This window comes from Leuciscus leuciscus, assembly GCF_965113295.1.
Source record: "Leuciscus leuciscus genome assembly, chromosome: 2".
Taxonomy (NCBI): Eukaryota; Metazoa; Chordata; class Actinopteri; order Cypriniformes; family Leuciscidae; genus Leuciscus; species Leuciscus leuciscus.
The window spans coordinates 24,968,637-24,990,476 of NC_138726.1; the positions used below are offsets into that span (position 1 = coordinate 24,968,637).

Consider the following 21,840-nt stretch of genomic DNA (forward strand, 5'->3'; position numbering starts at 1 on the left):
GTATTTGAATTTCTTTAAAAAAAAAAGATCTTGCTGACCTCACCTTACTGAACTTTTGAGCGTTAGTGTGTGAAGTAAATTAAAATGCAAGTTGACTCTTTACTGATAATAATGATCATTATAATGGCTTTGCAATGAAAGTATCATAGCAAAATATATAAATACATTAATAGTCAATAGTGCAATAATACAGTAACCGCCTGTTTTTGTTTTTGTTTTTTTCTATGCAGCAAGAGGTTCTTGGCCTTAACATTTGGAGACGACCTGCCGCAGCCGAACCGCAGAGCTATACGCCACAGCAGTCTGAGGATAGCAGCATCAGACCGGAAGTTAGGGTGGAGCTGATGACCGCGTATCCCCTTCCAATAGGCTAGTTGCACATGGCCGCCATTTTGGATTTCGGATCAGCCAGTGTGTGCTTAGACACTTCCGGTTTCGCATTACGCCTGGTGCAGGGAGCCGGAGAAAGCCGAAATTTATCTTTTATAGTTGTTTATAGAATCAATTATCACTTAAAATACTACTAAGATCCATTTTACTATCACATGAGCCAATGGCAATTAAATGCACGGATGCATAGCCAAATTAATGAATGAAATTCAACTGTTCACGAACAGATGATTGTATTTAACTCATGCTGCATACACATACGCAATGACAATTATGCCTACTGTAAATATAGAGTTACAACTACGATTAGAGTTGTTTGCATAAAATGCACCGTGAACATTCACATGTACGGAGTTTCACGTCTTTTTAAACGAAAGTTTAATGCGTTTTAGGAAGGATTGTTCCAGTGCACCTATGCAACCATTGTGGAGGTGGGGTGGGGTGCTACCACAGAAACCGAAAATTCTCGGGCCAGCAGCATGTGTCCAAATTTCAATCTTAACCGTTCTATTTCATCAGAAACGATCTGAAAACAGGGCTTTAATACCGAACTTGTCCTTTAACGAATGCCTAATCCCACCCAACCACTAAACCTACTGAAGTATGGCTCTGTGGTTCTGCAGTTGGTTGTTATTGGATGCCAGAGATGTATAAATGGAAGTGACCAATAGATGGCGCCGACATGTCCATGAAAAAGCAGCTTTCAAAGAATCATGCACTGCTTAATAGAAGCTCAATATACATTTTACAAGGAGTTTAGAATTTGTTGACAAAACTGAAAGTAGCCTACACCTATTAAGTAAAAATGCCTTTGGAGTAGAACAAGGCAGAATATTTGCTTATAGGCTCAAAAGAAAAATTGGGCTTTGTTGTCAGGGTACAGAGTCTACTGCAAGTTGCCAGGAAGTGTGAGGACACAACTCCTGCTCCAGAGCCTAATAATAAACAGATAGGCTGGGATTAAAAATGTAACAGTCCATCCCTAATTCACTGGATTTTACATGAATTATTATTTCCTCAAGGTGTATGTTAGAGCACACCCACTAAAATAATGATTGTTATTAGGCATCTGTGCGTATGAGAGTGGTTTATAGAAGAAAAGAAAGCCGTTTTGGCACTAGTATTGGATTCTCTTATCTCTTAAAGCATGTCACAATGTTCTTTCACACTGACAACAATTGCTGTTGTTCTTTTTTCACTGTTCAGTGTTATCTTAACAAAATAGCTTGCAATGTATGATATAAATTTATAAAATGATGCATGATAATATAGCCTTATATAGATAACAACTTTGAAGAATGATATGAAATGGCAGGTTTACTCATCTAGAGACTGCTGAGTCCTGTATTGTTGTGGTGTCATTGTTACATGTGACTCACTGAAGCTTCAAAGGGTGTATCGAGTACACAGCGCAATTTCTCAAGAAGTTCCGTGCCGCACGTGATCAAAAACGATGCCTCACTTTCTTTCCAGTCACGTGAATGCTTCCATTTCCTTGTCGGAATGTTCGAATACAGACCACTACTCATTACTCAAAGGGTTTTTTGGAAGTTCAAGTCCATTCACAAACATTATATATAGCCTATAATAGTATCATATATTCTGCCTTATAAACAGTAGCCTATAAAAACAATAATAAACAAAAATAATTAGAGCACCAATCACTTGCCTCTGATTGTCATATTATTATTATTATTATTATTATTATTACATTGAATTTATTGCAGAATTTTAATATGCGAATTTTATGATCAGAAAACTGAACAGTTGAAGTTGTCAGGCTTTTTGTGCTTCATGGATGAAACAACGGAACGGAGTTGTGCATTCGGGTTTATGGCTGTTATAAATTTGATCAACCACAAGATGGCGCTGTTTTCGACAGTCCTGATACTTCGAATCTTTGCCCGGAACAATCAGAGAAAAAGATCGAAACTTTGAGAGGCTTCGTTTCTCCATTCCTGCTAAATGTAGGTTCCTTAATGCAGTCCAAATTTAATTTGACTCCAAACTATACTTGCCAGACATTGGCAAGCAGTTGGGACAGTTTTACCAAATCGGTTAAATGGAGGTCAGGTCAGCCTGTTTATGACGCCTCTCTGACGGCGATGATTAATTCATCCATGCAGCAGCACACACTGCGAGCACAGCGAGCCACACCGCAAGCCGCGTGAGTCTGAAGGGCGTTGCGGGAGATGCTTGACGTCACCAGCAGCCTGCCTCTTGAGGCACGTGGAACTGTGCATGGCTCATTCACCAGCACCAGGTTTCAGTCTAGTTGTGCAAAACATTTTAAAACAATAGTGTTGGGAAATCCCACTCATTGTACAGTACATTTCTAAGAAGCGATTCAGCAATTATTTTAGCTTTCGCATGGTCCATGAAATTCACGCTCTAAAACATATATGTAGGCGCAAATTGCTGTAGGTTTCATTCTGTGTTGTTTTTTATTTGTATTATTAATAACAAGGGTGTAAATTATCACATGAATGCAATTTCATGTGGTCTAGTTCAGTTTGCTGCATCCACGACTAAGCTAAAAAAAATGGTCATAAGGACCTACATACTATATTTAATTTATTTCTTGTTTGAATCTAAATCTATAGCAGTCTACTAGGAATATGTAGTCCTCCCCACAACACACTCTCATTCTCATGTATTGCAACAACAACAGGCGCGCTGCAACGTGACAGCTGATGAACGTGAGCCGAGCGCCTTTGGCATCGGCCAATCAACGAAAGCTTCGCCGTGAATGGGTGGAGTCAACCAATGGGATTCGTGGATTGTTGCGAGCACAGCCAATTGAATTCCTCGGTGTTTTAGACCGATTGGAAAGCACGTGTACTCGTGTGTGTCTGGAGTCGTGGGGAAACAAATCTCTAGCACACAATTGCAGCGAATGCCAGTGGACTGCAGATGTAAAAACGTCGTTTTCATGTTTCACCGATTTAATAACACCAGAAAAACATTGTAATACTTTTCGACATAGGGATATTCGTCCTCTCGTTCGTTGGAGCAGTAAGACTCAGAAGGTAAGTCCAACTTTAACCAGGAGCTTAACATTAAATATGGCATGGTTCTTCTTTTTCGTTTGAACCTTTTATACTTCGTTACCGATTCTGTTTACAACTTTAGATTTGTCCAACAGAAGGTGCTGATTTGGGTGGAATAATGTGTAAATAGCTATTGACCGTTGCACAATAAGCCAAAATAATGAAACTGGTTGAAATGCAAACATCATACATTATAATCATGCCATCATACTGTGTTTTACAGTCTGTTCAATCTGTCCATGCTTTGCTTTAAGGTTATTCACATTTTTGTATGCGAGTAAAGTAAAACTGTGACGCATTACGCATTGACCTTCTTCACGGTCCACTGTCTTCTGTGGATCAGACTCCCCCAAAAAATCTCTGTAAAATAAAAATGCGAGTTGCCTTACTAAGTAAAATGATATAAAAGTGAAAAAAGTGATGCAAACATCCTGTAGTCATGTAATCTTGATTAAAGTATCAATATGGACTATTTGTCATGTTGGTTTATTATGCCACTTAAAATTCCAATGGCATTAAGGTGCAGTAGTTAGTCAACTATATAAAACAGTTGGATTGTGTCTGAAATGTTGAACTGTTTTCAGGACAATGTATTTTTCATAAATCTTAGGTCAGGGCAAGTTGTGCCAGTTTTGTATGTCATTAATTTATTGATTACAATTGTTTTTGGACAAACCAGCGGTTTGGTCATTTTGCACTTTATTGTCAAAATTGTTGTTGTTTCAGGGACTTTTTTATGCTTAATAATTGTTTTATTGTTTAAATTTCGTTGAAAAGCAGATAATAGGCTGTGTGATGTTGCTGTTGGGGCATGTTGTCACAAAGTCCAACTTGTGGTCAATAAACTATTTTGGTAGCACTTTACAATAAGAAAAAAAAAAAAAAAAATCTAGCTGTTCATGTTAGTTTACAGTTCATTAACTAATGTTAGCAAATTAAACATTTGATTTTAATTATATGTTAATAAATGTTCAAATAAACATGAACTAAAATGAATAAATGCTGCTGTAGAATTATTGTTAATTCTTAGTTCAAGTTAACTAATCAAACCTTATTGTAAAGGTTTTACCACTATTTTTTTCCTGAGCAAGAACAGACTTTAAGGTTTATGCCTAAACAGAAACTATAATTTTTGAAAATAAACCTAGATAAATATTCACTTGAGTAGCACGTGTGACAACTAGCCCCACTCTATAATCCATCATCATATGCAAAGAATGTAGTTGTGGATAAGTAGGTTAAACGTTTACAATTGGACTCTTAATACTAACAAAGCAGGGAAGCTCAATACTATTGTCTAAAAAATGAATAATCTGCTGTGTATGTTAGTAATGATGACTGCTTTTTATCACTGTTATTGCCAGAGGAGTTCAGTCTGTTCAGGCTAATAGATACTGCCTCTATGCCAATTAGATTGTTGTTTCACAGGCAACTGAAAGTCTGTCCTTCTGGTTTTTACATGTCTTGTAATGTAATACTTGTTCGCAAACTCCTAGGGGTTCATGAAGGAACTGCTGGGGAAATTGTGATAGGAATGTCAATCGCAAAATAAATGAGATAAATTGTATACATATTTTGATTGTTTTAAAATTAAAACAAAAATACAACATATTAATATTCATTATTTATGAAAAGATTAGATAAATATGTTCAGGGGGGTTCAGCAGAAAAAAAGGTGTCTTGCTTTAGAGTAATACCAAAGACTAAATGACCCTTTTGTTCATAGCCAAAATAGCCCTCAAAGTTCATTATAAATCTTAGTTTTAGCTCCAGGGGGGCATCAGTCACACTAGATTTTAAACATGCAAAATTCTTTAATGAGAGTGACAGGATATGATGTAATCTAGGGATTCTGTATTGAATAAATAACAAATGGTAATATTACATTCAAAATATGCAGTACTCCACTTTCTCAGGTTGTATTCTTTGTATTGGACGAAGAGGTCAATCTATGGCGTTTGGTTCCAGACTTCATGTTGTTAGTTAAAAGTCGTGTAATGTGAGACTAGATGACAGTTCGGGGAAATATGTGATATACATCGCATGATGATATACTTAACATGACGTAACATGATGACATTCTTTGCATATCAGAGCAAAAGTGGTTTTGTTTTTTCTAAGAGTAGTTTTGGCTCACATTTTAGTCATATTTGAGTCTGTTACTGGATCGTTTTTCTGTGATGTAGAATAATTTCCTTCTATTCCAGTTTATTGTGCAGTGACAACTATGTCGTTTTCCCCAAAAGTTATATTGTAATTTGAGTGTATCAGTATAGTTTTGAGCACCTCAGCATTACCTGCTCGAGTGGTCTGTCAAAGCACCCCGACATCCCACATGATATGCTTGTGACCTTGTTCCCAGGCTTTGGATAACTCGGGTCGCACATTTTTCCAGAGCTGCTCGCTCTGTGAACTGTGTCCCATTTTTTAAATCATGTTTGCCTTTAGTACATGCGTTACTGTAAAATGACATCTGTGTGCCAAAGCGCACATATTCAACTAAATTTGAATATGTAATCTTTATTGAATATAATCTTTGTTGTTGTTTTTTTCATTATCAGTCAAACATAAATAGTTGAATAAAAAGCCGCAAAAATAGTCAAAGTGCAAGTTGACTTATTGAACTATAAAATCGTTATTATTCCGGAAGCAGTTTTTCCCGAGAGCACTGTCGAGCAAGTGGTACTCTCTGCAGAGTCAAATGACGTCCAGCCCCTCCTCTCTGGAGCTCCAATGGGGTGGGATTAGTCCAGCTCCTCCTCTCTGGAGCTCCAATGGGGTGGGATTAGTCCAGCTCCTCCTCTCTGGAGCTCCAATGGGGTGGGATTAGTCAAGCTCCTTCTTTCTGGAGCTCTAAAGGGGTGGAGAGACAGAGTTGTGGGTATGGTCGGGTTTGGACATTCTAGCTCCACCCATTAGGCCCAGATTACATTCTGATGTCGCTCCTCCCCGCTGGAGCTGTCGACTGTGTCGAGTGGAGCGTGCACGACAGGCAGGCAGTGCGCGCGCAGATACACAGTGGATCACTCACGACTGTAATGGAAGCGAGATGCTGCAGTGTTTGTCTCAGTGTCAGTAGAAAGTACTGAAGGAATAGAGGGTGAAATTGAGAGCGTGTGATTAAAATGTAGCCAGTCTCTCCACACTTTCATTTGTGCATGTCTGCATTCAGCCCAGCCGAATTTTGTTCATGCGCAGAACAAAAATTATGACGCATCGTGTTTTGAAGATTGGGCGCATTACGTTTGTAATGCGATGTTTATCGGTCTGTTTTTTTTTTTTTTTTTTTTTTTTTTTTTCGGTCTGTTTTTCGATTAAGTTGTACGTTGTATGATCAGGAACCTGGTCCATGTGAGCCAACAGCTCTCATTATGTAATACTTGGCTATATTTTTAAATATATATATGTTTTTTTTTTGACAAACTCTTGCTCTCCCGTTATTTTCCGTTAGACATTTACTGTAAATCAAAGAAAACATTCTTAACTGTTTGTTTTATAAATGCTCTTTATGTAGGACTATTTTCTAACATCTCCAACCTCCATTACACATAATTGTAAGACGCAGAAGAGAGAATTTGATGATGCTTTGTGGTTTAAGATCTAGTTGGACATCCACTTGGTGGTTCATTTTATAGTTTATATTCGTGATGCTGCTTTTTGTTTCTTTGCAGAACATGGGCAACAAGTATAAACAGGTGCAGAATAGGTGTCATAAGTGCGTATGCATGTGCAGGAGAACACCCACACAAGCAAATTAATTCCAAACAAACAGCCCTGATCTGGCCCAGAAAAAAAGAAACACATGGTCTGTCTTAAGAAAAGCAGCATCTGTGGCCATTTCACATCTGTGAAGATAAGTTTGTTTTCTTGGTCTATGTGGATATGGCATCTTGATATAATTGTTGCGTCCATTGTTCACTGTGTGTGAGTGACATTCCTTAACATTAAGACACTTACCTCTTAGTATGTATAAGTTACTTACATTTTTTTTTTTTAAATACAATTTTAACAGGACACATTTCTCTTAAAATATAGATCAGTTTTAAAAACAGATTGTGCGCTTAGTACTTTCAGAAACGGCTGTTTCACTTTCTCCATTCAGCTGCCTCGTGATTTGAACATTTGACATTCTCTTAATGCTTGGATTAAATGCAAGGCATTTGCATTTAAACACCTTTAGACTTGTTGTTGTCTTTGTAATGACGTGGGCTAAAAGGTTCATGCTGATCAAAGCTGTTCAACTGCTCTTAATCCATGCCTGGTAAACCATTTAAATTAAGTGAATTATAAATAGTTCAGTAACAGTTTCTTATGCGTCAAAGAATCTCTTAAGAAAAGTATGTCCATAAATTCTAACAAAGAATTCTGATATTTGATTCCCCTCTGGAAACAACTGATTAGAGATCTCATAATATTAGATATTAATAAACAGGGCATTGGTAGTTTTGAAGTCAGCCACATAAAATAAAATGGGTAGATAGTTTACTGTATAAATAAAATCTTCAAACTGGGATATATTTGAGCTTCATAGTCATACAAAGTACAGTATTTCTTAACATTACTACTTTTAGTGCCACCGGCTACTTTTCATTGTCTATTTATACTTTACCACACAGTTAATGTGCCTTAGAATAACTGATTGGCTTAGAATTAGTTTCTAGCTACATGCTACATTTTTAGTGTCACTTCCCTTGCTTGCTATTTGCAGTAAATTTAGAATGTGTACTTCTAAACTCAGTAGCTCCCGAAATGGAATCAGAACATTAGAGGGATGGTCACGGTAACAATCCCAGAGAGGAAGCACAAAAGACTCTGGCCGAGTACAGACAACGTAGTTGGTAAATGCAAAAGACAAAACAAGCTTGCGTAGTTGAAGGTGGAGAGTGGATGTGTGGATCTAGAAAGTAGTTTTGGTTACCAAGGAGACCAGAAAAGGTTTCTGAAGTGGCCAACAGGGAAGATGAAAGATCTGGGTTCTCATGTGCAGCAAAATAGCTGATGGCTAATTTACCTGGTTGAAAAACAAAAACACCCCTGAGTAGCACTTCCTGTTAAAAGACCAGGCTGTTCACCAATAATATTATTTATTAGCTATAATGGGGCTGCCTAATTGTAGATGACTAACCAGCTCAGTATATCTCTTTGTCCAAATGTTTCAGACTTACGCACACTTACCTTTTCTTTTGCTCCTTTTTCCTGGCAGTTGTCTTCCAAGAAGAGATAAAGTGACACAGAGGGCAAAGAGAAGAAGACTGACCGAATGGACAAAACCCATTTCCCAGCGGCTTCTTTTTTGCACCTTCTCTCGCATTGTCACACTCCATCTGGCTCTGTGGTAGCAGCCAAGTCTGTTTCGTAACAACCAGTCCTGTCTGTTTTTCTGAGATGAGCAACATTTTCTGCCGTTAACAAGCTATTTTGCATTCGAGGTTAAACCGCTTACAGAGGAGCAAAGGAACAACGGACGGGGTGCAGAGACACCTGGTTATACCATGATTCTTGTTTGCGGGACAAATCTGTGAAGAATATTTGCATCAAAATGATTTCCCACTGTAGTTCAAGCAGTCCAACATAGTGAACTTTTTAAAAACTCTTTAATCTTTTATCAGGTGAATTTCATCACCTTGGCAATTGCCTATTCGTACAGTATTATTATGAGCGATGATAACTCCGACTCCGCGCCCAGCAATGATTCAGCTAGAGGAGCAAGGGTCGAGAAAAAGGCAGGTCTTGTAAACAGATCCTGCAGCATGAGTGAGAGCTCTCCCTCATCGAATCCAGTGAATAGCGAGACAGGATCATCTTCGGGAGGGGTATCTGATGCCAAGAGATCCCCAGGTGGCAACCATGGGACAAATTCCGATGATACGGATGGACTATCAAGTGGAAATGACTCTGGGGAGAGGGAAAGTGAAGGAGGGATGGAGAGAGGGAGCGGATCCAGAGGGAGACAGTCAAACCGAAGTTATCAGAGTTCCTCCAGTCAGAACGGAAAAGACTCGGCCATGTGTCTGGAGACTACGGAGAGCAACAAGAGGTGAGAGAGAGGAAATATTTTCCATTGATTTTCAAAGTCTTCTAATGACATACGATAGCTTTGTGTGATGAAATGCCTGAAATTTAAGTTATTTATTGACTAATAATCTCTCCTGTGCTGCAATTCTCAAATCAAATTCTAAATGCGACTCTTGTTTTTGATCTCTGCTCCCTCAGCTCAAACTCTCACAGCCCTTCTCCACCCAGCAGCTCTCTGGCTTACAGCCTGCTGAGCGCCAGCTCCGAACAGGACCCGCCGTCCACCAGCGGCTGCAGCAGTGATCAATCCGCTCGTGTCCAGACACAGAAAGAGCTGATGAGAGCCCTGAATGAGCTGAAGATCCGTCTGCCACCAGAGAGGAAGATGAAGGGACGCTCCAGCACCCTTAATGCCCTCAAATACGCCCTCAGCTGTGTCAGACAAGTCAGAGGTGAGCGGGAATTTCACATGTAGGTTTCTATGTCTTGCAGGAAAGGCAACCGGCTGAAATGCGCCCAATATAGTAACATTGGCTCAACCAATGGCACGAGTTTTGTTTGGGACTCTCTTTGTCTAAACGATGAAAGATGAGGGACATGTTTAGGCAAAGCGTTTAAAAATGATCACTATATTTTGCAGTTCTGTTTGGTGCCACTAGAAGCACAGGATTTACACACTTCAACTTCATTGGTAATATCATTTGCACATCCAGTGATATATGTATTCATTTAAAGATTTTCTTTTTTTGCTTTGAATCTTGCAGCCAACCAGGAGTATTATCACCAGTGGAATGTTGAGGAGTGTCATGGCTGTAGTCTCGACCTCTCCACCTTCACCGTTGATGAACTGGACAATATTACCTCTGAATACACGCTCAAAAATACAGTACGTTGACTTGCACACAAAACCATTTCTTTCTCCTGTAGTAACACCGTATTTGAATATTGTTGTATGAAAAGTAGTGTTAATCTCTTCACCAAATTAGCTGACAAATGCTTGTTGATGTATGGCTTTTTAGTTCCACCAACAACTATGAAGAAAAGATGCAAGTAATTTTTACCCTTATTTTTCTGTTGTGCAGGACACATTTTCCATGGCGGTGTCTTTCCTGTCAGGGAAGGTTGTGTACATCTCACCGCAGGGCTCATCTCTTCTGCGCAGTAAGCCAGAGAAGCTGCACGGGGTTTTGTTTTCAGAGCTGCTCGCCCCCCAAGACGTGAGCACCTTCTACAGCAACACCGCACCCTGCAGGCTGCCATCATGGGCCTCCTGCATCGGCTCTGGTATGTTTGTGTTAGGGCAGGTTACACTAACATTTGACAACCAGAAAGTGTCACAATGCTTTTGATCTTAAAGGGATAGTTCACCCAAAAATGAACATTCTATCATCATTTTCTCACCCTCACGACGTTTCAAACCCAAGACTTTCATTCCGATATATGCCGATATAATCTGTGCCATTGTAGTGTAGTGTTGTATCTATTGGAAAAGGACTACCAAGATCAGTTATGGTCACGCTATACAAATGAAGTTTAAGGCAATAGCCTAAACAGTTCTCTCTTTCCCTTTCTTTGACTGTAGTCTCTCCACCAGCTGACTGCACTCAAGAGAAGTCCATGTTTTGTCGCATCAGTGGAGACGTCTCATCCAGTGGTGATGTAAAGTACTACCCGTTCAGACTGACCCCCTACCTGCTCACGCTCCGAGACTCTGACATGGCTTACCCTCAACCCTGCTGTCTGCTCATCGCAGAGAGAGTGCACTCAGGATATGAGGGTACGGGCTTTTGTTTAAAACGCATCAGTTTTTCACCACGTTTTGAAAGAACTTGATGGAAAAATAAACTCTCTTTCTCTCATTCCCTCTCTCAGCCCCGCGCATTCCTCCGGATAAGAGGATATTCACTACCAGTCACACCCCCAGCTGTCTCTTTCAGGAGGTGGATGAGCGGGCAGTTCCTCTGTTAGGGTACCTGCCTCAGGACCTGGTGGGAACCCCAGTCCTGCTGTACCTCCATCCAGAGGACAGACCCATTATGGTGGCCATCCATAAGAAGAGTGAGTCACTCTCCCTTCCTCTCTCTAACCTCTGTCCATTTATTTTCTTTAATGAGAGCGGTAAGGCACAACTTTCACTTTCTCTCTCAGTTCTCCAGTTTGCAGGGCAGCCGTTTGAACACTCACCCTTGCGGATGTGTGCACGTAACGGAGAGTATCTGACCATAGACACCTCTTGGTCCTCCTTTATTAACCCCTGGAGCAGGAAAGTGGCCTTCATTGTTGGACGCCACAAAGTCAGAACGTAAGTATTCATGGATATGAGTTCAGACAAGGCCCCAAATTAACAGTTAGAAACCCTTGCTGTTTAATTTTTCATCGTGACGTCAGTGAATCAAATCAGACTTTGTGATAAGTGATCTTTTTATCTAATATTTATGAACACTACCATTCAAAAGTTTTGGGTCGGTAAAAAAAATTGTATGCTTCTGAAAGAAGTCTCTTAAGCTCACCAAGGCTGCATTTATGTGATTCAAAAACAGTACTTAGAAAATGTATTTAAACTGTAATAATATTTTACAATTTTAATATATAAAAAAAAAAAATTATCCTGATTGCAAATCAGAATTTTCAGCAGCCATTACTCCAGTCATCAGTGTCACATGATCCTTCAGAAATCATTCTAATATGCTCTAATAATTGGTGTTAAAAATTATTTATCAATTTTATTTTTATCACAGTTGAAAACCTGTGCACTGCTTAATTTTTTTGATACCTTGATACTCAGGATTAAGAGAAAGTTCAAAAGAACATTTGAAATGGAAATATTTTGTAACAATGTCAAAGTCTATACATTTGATCAATTGAGAAATTAACACTTTTAAGCTTTTAAGATGCATTTAATAGTGTATGTAACAGCTAAATAATCCATTGTCCCTAGGACTATAACAGATTATGCAAAACTTGTTTTATATATCTATATAATATATATCTATATATATATATATATATATATAAAATATATATATATATATATATATATATTTATTATTATTATTTATTTTTTTTCCATTTTTTTTTTTCATCTGTGCACACTTCTAGACATGTGCACAGCCCAAACACACAGACATACACACGTCCCATACCTCCCACACACACCAGTGTGTAATATGTGCACAGTCAATCACACTCATCAGCACATGCTCTGTCATGTGGACACGGACAGATTTTTCATGAGCTCAATATGTCCCAAGGACCATTTATTTTCTCCCAGTATGCAGAGACTCACAGTGCTTCAAGCTGCTACACACACATACATGTACACATGTACAACTGTAGCCTTTTGGAGAAATGATTCAAACTAACAAACAAATTGTATTTCTTTACTGTACTATGTACATCCACACACTTACCTCTTGGTTCTTTCTGTCCAGCTCTCCACTGAATGAGGATGTCTTTACGCCGCCGAGGGGTCAGGAGGAGCGGACCCTGTCCCCAGACATCCCTCGGCTCAGTGAGCAGATCCACAGGCTCCTGGTGCAGCCCGTCCACAACGGCAGCTCTCAGGGCTACGGCAGCCTGGCCAGCAACGGATCCCACGAGCACCAGCCCAGTGCCACCTCCTCATCAGAAAGCAGTGGGCCGGGTCTGGAGGACCCCTCGCAGTTCCACAAACCAGTAAGTGTTTAGAGAGACAAGCCTTAAAACCGTATGTGGCCTAAAACGAAGACTGCACATGAATTAGAAGCAGTAACAGACAGTCATATAGCTTTACTTCTTAATGGAACTGTTCTTATAAATTAAAGGAAGATAGCAAAGGTTTAAATGAAATGAACTGCATTTTTAAACAGATGACCTTCCAGCAAATTTGCAAAGATGTTCACATGGTGAAGACCAGCGGACAACAAGTCTTCATCGAATCCCGCAACCGACCTCCTCCTAAAAAACTCGCCACCGCAGGTACACAAACATATAAAGTTTATTTTGAAGTCATAGTTTCATTTCTTTTCTTTTTTTAAGATTGTTTGTCTAAAGATGTTCTCTGTGTCTGGCAAACAGGTGCTCTGAAAGCAGTTGAAGCGGCACAGCCGGGCAGCAGTCTCTGTCCTAGTGCTGCTCCACCCTCCCTGATCGTCCCGAAAGAGCCACCCTCCACCTACTCTTATCAGCAAATCAACTGCTTGGACAGCATCATAAGGTTTGTTTTTCAGATCTTTAAAAGCACTGACTTTATCACACATTATCACTGAATATGTGTTGTTAATTGCAGACTAATCAATCATATTATTGTATAGAGAGAGCATCTCTTGTGACATATCTGCATGTAAATATAGGCATTGTGATAGTAATCCAGTGGCAGGTCCTGGACTCAGCGTTTTGTTTGGTTCATCAGGTATCTGGACAGCTGTAACATCCCGAACACGGTGAAGAGGAAGTGTGGCTCCTCTTCCTGCACTGCCTCCTCCACATCTGATGATGACAAACAGCAGGACGCTCCACGCAATGCTAAAGGTGGGTACCACAATGATAAACTAATTCAGAACAGTACTAATTATATGTGTTTCAGTGGTAGTTACATGTCTTAGTTGTATGCAGTATATTGTGCAACACCTCTACCATTCCAATTTGACTGTTATCATAGCAAAACTGAAATGCCAGTTTTGAGCAAACTTATTTTATTTAAAGGTTTGCATAAATATTAACAGGTTAAATGGGAACAATGGCATGTATATACACACTGAGTGTTTGCCATGTTTTTTTGTTGAGCTTGTAAGCATTCGGCAAACTAATGAATACTACTATGGTGATGGTTTGACTCATGAATGTTTATTATGTAATGTATCATTTGGCCAGTAGGCCTCATTTATTATATTGAATGGAACATTTTACAAAATAATATTCATGAGCTAGGCTTTCTCCATAGCTTGACTGGATTCATAAATCCACTATAATCCAAACAAATTTATTTGCTAATTCTGATTCAATAAAAAACTTTACGTGCAGTTAATATACTGTACATCAGAGATGATTATGCAAATGGTAGTGTTTGCATTAGCATACCACTAAATTTGCGTTACATTTTTAATTATACACTACTGGTCAAAAGTTTGGTTAGGAAGATTTTCTTTTTTCTTTATACATTTTTTCTTTGAACTTTCTATTCATTAAAGAATCCTGAATTTTTTTAATATAATTAATTTTAATCAGCACAACTGTTTTCAACATTGATAATAATAAGAAATGTTTCTTGAGCAGAAAATCAGCAAATTAGAATAATTTCTGAAGGATCATGTGACACTGAAGACTGGAGTATATATGATGCTGAATATCCAGCTTTGCCATCATAGAAATAAATTACATTTTAAAATATATTAAAATAAGATTTTTTAAATTGTAATAACATTTCACAATATTACTGTTTTACTGAATTTTGAGTATAAGAGACTTCTTTCAGAAACTTTTGAACAGTGGTGTATATAGCTTAAGATATGCTGTGTATTAACAGATACTTTAACCTGCAGGTCCATCTGTGTCTCTGGTAAAGGAGAGTGCATTGTTACCCCCACTGGCCATGCACAATAAAGCGGAAAGTGTTGCGTCTGTCACCTCCCAGTGTAGTTTCAGCAGCACCATCGTCCATGTGGGAGACAAAAAACCTCCCGAGTCAGGTGGGCAAATGTCAAGTCAAGTCAAGTCAAGTGATCTCTATTTATTTAGCACTTAATACAATACAGATTGTTTCAAAGCAGCTTTACAGTGATAAACGGGAAAATAATGATCATTGATGCAAACAGAATTCAATATTGCTGTAAAGCAGGTCTAAAAAGAAAATAGTGTCATTGTTCAGCTGAGGACAGTACAGTGTTGATTCAGTTCAGCTCAATAACTGTGTAAAGATCATCAAATATGAAATGAGTTCAATTTAGCTCAAAGCAGCTCTGCAGGAAAGAGTGATGTCAACATCTAGCTCAGTTCAGTTTTCATCCAATAGGGTCAGTGCAGTCAAAATAGGGGTGTGCGATATCGAACGATTCAAATGTTTCATGATCTGCCTTTGGAGAGAGATCTTATTATCGTGCTACAGTGCATTCTGTCAGTCGCAGTTCTGGTGCCGCCGTCCCAACATAATGTTCAACGCATACGTATATTCACATGTTTAGCACCACAGCGGTAATGCTGGGTTTACAGTATATACCGGTAGATACGGTTTTGCTCACGTGACATTGCAGTTCTTTGCCATCACAAAAGTTTATTTTCATGCGTTTTAAAGCCAGTCACACAGCGCGTAAGTACCAAACTAAGTTCTCTTTCATGTATTATTGTGCTTAAACTATCAAATACAAACAAAGTTTACATAATTTATATCTAAAGTGAAAAACAGTTTGAATGCGTGACAGTATATTAGATCTGTGCATTCAGTCCTAAAGCCTAATTTTTTTTCTTTTTTTTTTCTTACTTTAATGCTACTGTTAAATACACCTACTGTAGCTGAAAATATTAAAGCGCTCTTTCTTTTTCATTTGTATCTTATGTTGTATTTGTCCTATCATTTGTAATTTGCATCTTTGTTCTTTTTTTTTCATAACAAAGTAAAAAATACTAATACAATTTTGGTCGTATCGCCCGCTGCTACTTTGGCCTAAATGGTCTGTCATTCTTTTTTCTGCCGTTACTTAGTAAGGCTACATTTTTAAAATAGGGAAATTAGTTTGGCTGTACTGCTAATTAACTTGTAAAACAGTCTTAAAAACCAAAATGAACACAACAAATCATAAGATCGTGGATCGTGATCCTGTCTGAAAAAAATCGTGATATGATATTTTGCCATATCGCCCACCCCCAAGTCAAATCAATAATATTGCTGAATATTAAGTGTCCCTAACTAAGCAAACCAAAGGTGACAGAATGAAGAAGAAGAAAAAAACATGCTCAGTTGGGGGGCAATTGGATTGGAGTTGAAGCTGGCCTTAGGGTCTGTGCAAAGGACTTCTTGTGGTCTTTACTAGGGTCTGTGCCGTTGGCTGTAGAGCCGACGAGGTATTCACGGGATCGGTCTCTAGGGCCCGTCTAGTTGTCATTTTCTCCGTTGACATTCAGGGCTGAGTTGTGGTCATCTCTAGGTGCAGGTCTACCATGTGGTCTGGATACGGACCGGATCCGGCTGACTATGGGATAAGAATGAGACAAACAGACCAATATTAGCATAGATGCCATTCCTCTTACAATGTAACTAGTACATTGGATGTTATAGGAAGTGTTCCTGGTTTTGGTTGGCCTAATTTATGCAGCCTAACAATCCTGTAACAGATTTGAATTATAGAAATGTGATAGTGTGTAATGTGTATGTCAGGTTAAAAGGGTTGGGTCTTTTATCTAGATTTAAACTGACAAGAGTGTGTCTGCCTCCCAAACAACGCTAGGAAGACAGTTGCAGAGTTTGGATGCTAAATAGTAAAAGGATCTACCACCCGCAGTCTATTTTGATATTCTAGGCCAGAACTGGCCAGAATTTTGAGACAGCAGTGGATGTGAAGGACTATAAAGCGATAGGAGCTAGCTCAAGCAGTGAGGAGCTAAACTATTTAGGGCTTTATAAGTGTTTATAAGTTTATAGTGTGTCTGTAACAAAAAGTAATCATGGTGTCAAATGTCAGAATACATGAAAGAAATTCAGTTTTCAATTGTTGTATCTTATTTTGTCAAACACGTCTCTTTTTTTGTTCTTGTGGTTGTTCCTTGAAACCGAGTTTCTTTATAGTATCCACACTTCAAGTTTTTCTGTTTTTTCCTCATTACCACAGATATCGTAATGGAGGAAGCCCCTCCCACTCCAAATGCTGCTGCCACTCAACCACAAGCCCCTCCCACAGCCACGCCCTCTCTGACCCCTAGCCCTGCCCCTGATAGGGATGCAGGAAGAAGAGGAGGTCTAGGAGGAGCAGGAGGAGGAGAAAGGTTGGGTCTCACGAAAGAAGTCCTGTCGGCTCACACACAGCAAGAGGAGCATAACTTCATGTACCGCTTCAGAGACTTGAGCGAACTCAGAGTGTTTGACCCAGCCTCAGCTTTGCGCCAGCGAGCGACCGCACCCTTAGCAAGAGGTGAGGACATGCATAATATATAACACAAAAGCACAGAATTATTCTTCATTTATTACATGGCTCTCTGAAATGCTTTTTTGCGGCGTGACACTCTGAAGTCAGTTATTCCATGATAATGACCGTCAGTAGCTATGATGTAATAATCTGGTGCCATCTTGTGCTTCGATTATCAACTGTATTTACTGTAAAATAAAATCAGGGGACTTCAGTGTTAATGGTAGGCCTATGGTAATATTGTTGATGTGTTCGTCTTGTTGCTAGAACGATTGTTTCGTACACCTTAATGGATTACAAAATAATAAACATTGATTTTAGAAGAAACCATTTTAAAATCTTACTATTTCATTATTTATTATACGTAGTTATTTAATAAGTCTTATGACTGTACATTATCCCTTAAATATCCATCGTGATTTTCGTTCGTTTAGCGCTCAAAGCTGCTTGCGCTAATAAAATATTTCGGCTCAAATAAAAATTTCATGTCTTATTTACTTCTGTGGCAAGTAGCCATGCAACGGTTGGGATAATGTTCATACGTACATCTAATGTTCAACTGGCTGGATATACATTACCCCTTATCTTATTTTCTTGATTTTTAGGAGTGCGCAGCTCTCGGGATTACCCAGCAGCGGGTAGCACTGGGCGTAGACGCGGTCGAGGAGGCAAAAGACTGAAGCACCAGGAATCTTCAGAGCACACGAGGTCTCGTAGCCCAGCCGGCCAAACAAGAGGCCCCCGTCCTGGGTTTCCAGCTTTGGACAGGCCCTCTAATTCCTCCATACCCATGGGACCTGTAGCCAGTTCCTCTTCCTGGCCCACCTCAGGGTCACAAGCTAGCGTTCACTCTGTCCCGTACCCACCCGGCGTCCTTCCGTTATTTCCTGTATATCCCCCCTTCTCCCATCCCGTCTCAGACCCCAGCATACAGGCGGGGCTACGCTTCCCCCTTCAGAACTCGCAGATGCAGATGCAGATGGCGGGGGCTCCTATGGTGCCCCCGATGATGGCGTTGGTATTACCCAACTACATGTTTCCTCAGCCCAGCATGGGCATTCCTCAGCCCTTCTACAGCCCAAACCCGGCTTTCCCTTTCCCCGCTGCCAACATGACCTCCCCCGCTCCCTGTCAGATTCCGACTCCAGTCCCACGCGCCCTCTCTCGCTCCAGCACCCCTCATTCCATCAGCCAAAGAGAGGCCGGCGCTGAGAGAGAAGGAGCAGAGTCTCCGCTCTTTCAGTCCAGATGCTCCTCACCCTTAAATCTGCTGCAGCTGGAGGAGTCGCCAAGCAACCGGTTTGAGGTAGCATCAGCTTTGGCGTCAGTGCAACAGACCACATCTCCTATGGTGGGACAGGGAGGGGGAGCAGGAGGACAGAACTCCTCTAATCAGAGAGGTTCAGCATTGGATTCAAAAGAAAATGAAAATGTAAGAAAATGCAATAATGTGCCTTATACAAAGGTTTTACAGATAGCATGCTTTTCAGTGGTCAATACCGCTTTTACTTTTTATTTCTTGAATTGAATTGTAAATTATTGTCCTTTGCAGGGTGAACAAAATGATTCCAATCAAGACGCCATGTCCACCTCCAGTGATCTGCTGGACCTGCTGTTACAGGAGGACTCTCGCTCAGGCACTGGCTCAGCCGCCTCAGGCTCTGGGTCATCAGGCACAGGCTCCTCTGGGTCCGGCTCAGGGTCCTCTGGATCAGGGTCCAATGGCTGCAGCTCTTCTGGAAGTGGAACTAGTGAGTGCTTGATAATATCTTCAATATCGATGTAAATGGATAAATCATTTTAGGCATTATGGATTAGTGTTACTTGGTATGAAGGAACTGAATGTCATTCAGCACAGCAGTTTTTACTTGTTGAGAAGTGTCAGTTGAGTTAAATAACTTCTCTTTTGTGATGACTTAACAGGAAGCAGTCAGAGCAGCAATACAAGCAAATACTTTGGTAGTGTGGACTCATCCGAAAACAGCCATTCCCGCAAGCAGACAGCAGAGGGGGATGGAGAGGCAGAGTTCATCAAATGTGTCCTACAAGATCCCATCTGGCTCCTCATGGCCAACACGGATGAAAAGACTATGATGACCTACCAGCTGCCCATCCGGTAAACTATAAAATACTTAGTAGTTTTCAGTACATCACTAGGGTTGGGAATTGAGAGCCAGATTAGTTACATTTAAAAAAAAAAAAAAAAAAAATTTTTTTTTATTTTTTATTTTTGTTACATATGATGCACATAGCATGCCTTGCAAATTCTGCATTCATTGTTTTGCAAAAATGACAAAAAATAATAATTAAAGATCCAGAATCATTAACTGTAGTTAAATCATATCCAGATAATACATATTACTACAACACCCACTGTAAAAGGCTGATACAACCAGTAAATGACCCAGTAAATATGTTTTGCAACAGAGACAGAGATTCGGTGTTGAAAGCGGACCGTGCGTCTCTGAGAGCCATGCAGAAACAGCAGCCTCGCTTCACTGAAGAGCAGAAGAGCGAATTGAGTCAAGTTCACCCTTGGATCCGCACTGGGCGCCTGCCTCGTGCTCTCAACATTTCCGTGAGTTTAAATCTCTCAGACAATAACGGCCACCCAATACACCACTAAACACTGAGTCTTGATTGTTTTATTTATTATGCTATGTGTTTCTCAGGCATGTGTGGGCTGCAAGTCCTCTCCTTCGGTCCCCTCCGCGACCCCCTTCGATGTGGAGATCCACGAAATGGAGTTCTGCAGTGTTTTAGAGTGCAGTGCTGAGAAACACACCCAAGCGGACACGGCCATGGAGAAGAGCGAGGCTGAGGGAGAAGAAGAGTCATGCAAAGACCAGGAGGCTGAGAGTGATGGGACTATTATGACGTCACAAATCAACGACCAAGAAATGATGATAGAAGAACAAGGAGTAACCTCACAGATCGAGGAGGAAACGGGTGCCTCACTTTCACAGATGACACACTAAAGACACTGAGCCAGTGCAATACTGATGACATCGTTTGTGTACTCATTAAATTATACAGTTTTATTTATTTCTATAAAGAAATGCTAATTAGCCAGGAAGGCTGGCAGATGATGAATGTAAAGCAGAATTGCTTTGTTGAAAGACTGTGATATCTCAAATTAAGGATATTTTGGTTATGCAAAGAGGTTATGATCTGTTAGCAGTCACGATTTGGCAGGAAGTAAGGGATACTTGGCTTTAGACCACTCTGGATTTGACCTCAAGACACTACCTGTTTAATTCCAGTTCTAGTGACCTGCTAAAACCCATTTTGTGGCATGTTAAACAACTATTTCAAATGTTGTCAAATGGGTTTACAGACGTTCAGACAAAGGATGATAACTGTAATGATTCTGTAACTATGAAGTTTTAATAACGATAAAAACATTGACTTATTATAAACAATATGTTACAGTCCATTGATGTGGACCTTAATATTTTTATAGTTATCAGCCTTGGTGTGAACGGGTCTTTAAACTCTGGTGTTAAGTTGATTTAGGTGTGTTTTTAGACAGGAGAACAGATTCACTGCCTTTGAGGACGGTCTAACTGTTTCTCACCTCGTGAATTTTTACGTTTCCTAAAAGTTATGGAAATGTTATTGCAATTTTTTTACAGGTATATACAGAGTAGGATTTTTCGACCAAATTTACAGTTTTTATTTTGATCATTGTATATTTTTTTATACATTATTGGTGCAAAGTTGTCAATGTTAAAGCTCGGAGGAATTGTGTGAAATGTATTGCGACTTGGTCTGTTACAGTTCATCTTCAGCACTACTTCAGATTTAGATGTCACTACAGTAATCATGGCAACTGTGTACTTTCAAGGAGCATTTGTAGCTCATGGCATCATCTTGTAAAGTAGCACTTAGCAAAGGGAAGCTTCAGAGGTCACGGCCAGAAAAAGCTGCCACACGTTGCTGGGTCGGAAGAGCGGAGGCTTTTAATGGAAATATATTTCAACTGTACCATCAAAGAGGAATGAGTTATAGAGGGATAGTTTTCCACAGAAGAAAGTAAGTCATAAAGGTTTAAAACAACATGAGGGTGATTAATTGATGACCGAATTTTATGTTTTTGGATAAACTGTCCCTGTAAGGTATGAATGAAATTGTGTTGGCAATCAGTCGGATGAATTCTGTTTTACCTTTACCAGTCCGTTTCAGTCATGTGCTATTTGACTTCCAGTTGTTTTGGAACAGTTTGTAAGTATTTTGTGTATTTCTTTATATATGAAAACGAATAAAAAAGAATATGGTTCTCACTTTTGTGG

At 39.7% G+C, this 21,840-nt stretch overlaps 1 protein-coding gene across 1 annotated transcript; it reads left to right on the forward strand.

Moving 5' to 3' along the window:
- Window positions 1–3,221: 3,221 nt before the first annotated feature.
- On the forward strand, window positions 3,222–21,831 carry per1b (period circadian clock 1b). The gene is made up of 19 exons (XM_082151518.1): window positions 3,222–3,419; window positions 8,644–9,477; window positions 9,654–9,907; window positions 10,220–10,341; window positions 10,538–10,739; window positions 11,038–11,232; window positions 11,328–11,513; window positions 11,604–11,757; window positions 12,887–13,130; window positions 13,304–13,412; window positions 13,512–13,650; window positions 13,846–13,964; window positions 14,975–15,121; window positions 17,255–17,554; window positions 18,154–18,980; window positions 19,101–19,299; window positions 19,472–19,664; window positions 19,976–20,126; window positions 20,221–21,831. The coding sequence occupies exons 2-19, from the start codon at window positions 9,095–9,097 to the stop codon at window positions 20,524–20,526; spliced, it is 4,230 nt and encodes a 1,409-aa protein (XP_082007644.1). The 5' UTR covers window positions 3,222–3,419; window positions 8,644–9,094; the 3' UTR covers window positions 20,527–21,831.
- Window positions 21,832–21,840: the final 9 nt, after the last annotated feature.

Bases quoted from the DNA above. Each gene is read 5' to 3' on its own strand.
- per1b (XM_082151518.1), top strand. From the start codon at position 9,095: ATGAGCGATGATAACTCCGACTCCGCGCCCAGCAATGATTCAGCTAGA. The intron at 11,233-11,327 runs GTACGGGCTTTT...TCCCTCTCTCAG, and splicing joins AGTGCACTCAGGATATGAGG to CCCCGCGCATTCCTCCGGAT. The intron at 19,300-19,471 runs GTGAGTGCTTGA...ATGACTTAACAG, and splicing joins CTCTTCTGGAAGTGGAACTA to GAAGCAGTCAGAGCAGCAAT.